This window comes from Myotis lucifugus, unplaced genomic scaffold (assembly GCF_000147115.1).
Source record: "Myotis lucifugus unplaced genomic scaffold, Myoluc2.0 scaffold_1288, whole genome shotgun sequence".
NCBI classification, from domain to species: Eukaryota; Metazoa; Chordata; class Mammalia; order Chiroptera; family Vespertilionidae; genus Myotis; species Myotis lucifugus.
In genome coordinates, this window is record NW_005872336.1 from 39,015 (window position 1) to 40,687 (window position 1,673).

At 64.6% G+C, this 1,673-nt stretch overlaps 1 protein-coding gene across 1 annotated transcript in view; it reads left to right on the forward strand.

Moving 5' to 3' along the window:
• Positions 1–1,673, forward strand: part of FANK1 (fibronectin type III and ankyrin repeat domains 1) — a gene marked incomplete at its 5' end in the record, with an annotated part of 12,705 nt that overhangs the window by 3,269 nt on the left and 7,763 nt on the right. Inside the window, 1 exon segment of the mRNA XM_023748338.1 lies at positions 513–637. Within this exon segment, the coding sequence (XP_023604106.1) occupies positions 513–637 (125 nt within the window).

A 1,673-nucleotide genomic window follows, 5' to 3' on the forward strand; every position in this document is an offset into this window, starting at 1 on the left:
TCTGACTCCTGTGATACCGCTGCCCACCGCCTGCCTCCGCATATCCCTCCGAGTGTGTGAGCGGACCCCCCTTCCTCCCGGTACCGGACACTGTCTGGACGCTGGAGCGCAGCCCGGGACAGACACACTCCCCCCGAGACCCCGCTTGGAGAGCACAATATGCTGCCGGACTGGCTGGTCTTGTGTTTCCAACGTGAACTTGGCTAAGTGAGGACAGATGTCACGGGTGCACGTGATCGTTTCTGCAGCATCTGACATTGCGTGTGGCGCCGTGTCCGCCCGGGGCTGGCGCTGTGGCCCAGAGGCACCTGCTGGGAGGCGTGGGGGCCACGGGGGCTTGTCCCTGGTGCTCCAGGTCCTGCAGGCCAGTGCGGGAGGCGGCCAGCGGCCAGGGCCAGACCTGCTTGAACAGGCAGCATTCAAACTGCCGCGTCCCCCCCCTGCCCCCCACCCCCTGTGACTGTCTGGGATCACGCACTCAGTGACCTGGTGCCCATGTCTCCTCCGTCCAGGGGCTACGCCACCAGGCATGTCGTGGAGGGGCTGCAGCCGCGGACACTGTACCGCTTCCGCCTGAAGGTCACCAGCCCCGCGGGGGAGTCTGTGCACAGCCCTGCGGTCTCCGTGTCCACGGCCAGTGAGTATCGGCCCCTGGCCCCTCAGACCATGTCCCGGGAAGGCGACAGCGGGTGGGCAGAGCGCGTGCCTTCTGCTCGGCCCACCAGCAGCAGAGACGGTTCCATTTTTTTCTTTTTCTTTTTTAAAAAGATATTTTATTGATGTTCTAGAAAGGAAAGAAGGATAGAGAGAGAGAAACACCGATGAGAGAGAAACATCACTGATTAGCTGCCTCCTGCAGGCCCCCCCAGGGGACAGAACCTGCCACCCGGGCACGTGCCCGGCTGGGAATGGAACCGGTGGCCTCTGGGTTCCTGGCTCCACGCTCAGCCGCTGCGCCACACCCGCCGGGCACGACCCCTGCTACACACCGGACGGCTGTGCGCTCCCAGCATTGCTGGGGACGTCCGACGGCATAACCAGCCAGAGCCGGCTCTGTGCCAGCGCCGCCCTGGGCACACTGGGCACGAAAGGGCGGGGTCCTCTTTCCCAGGGCACCCGGAGCCGCGGCTGAGCTGCTCTGCCCGGAGCCCCAGGCTGCCTGTCGCAGGTGCCAGTATCCCTTGGGGCGCCCGCTCGGTGCGTTGTCCCTTGGAGCGCCGGCAGTGTGTGCGTCTGGAGGGACACACAGCTGACTCCCGGGGGGCAGGGGGGCTGCGAGTCGGGAAGGGAGAGCAGCGCTGCTTCCGCCCCCAGAACAGGGAGGGAGGCCTCCCACGCGCCCTCCCGGGGCAGACAGGGTGCGAGTGCTCCCCGACGGGCGTGTCAGACACCGCAGGGCAGTGGGCGCCCAGTGCCTCTCCTGCCCTGGGACGTGGTGAAGGTCAGGCTGTCAGAACCGTTCTCGCCCGCTCGCTGGGAACAAGCGAGTCCTGTTTTCATTATTTTTGGTTTCACAAAGGAAACAATTCTCTTGTGAGTTAGAGTCATTCAATGTAGCAATTGGTGTGCGTGCCTGCGTGTGGCGTGTGCGTGCGTGTGCTTGCGTGTGCGCTTCCTCCCTGTGGCAACTGAAACGTGCCCTTTAGCCTGGTGCGTGGACTAGAGGACCAGGT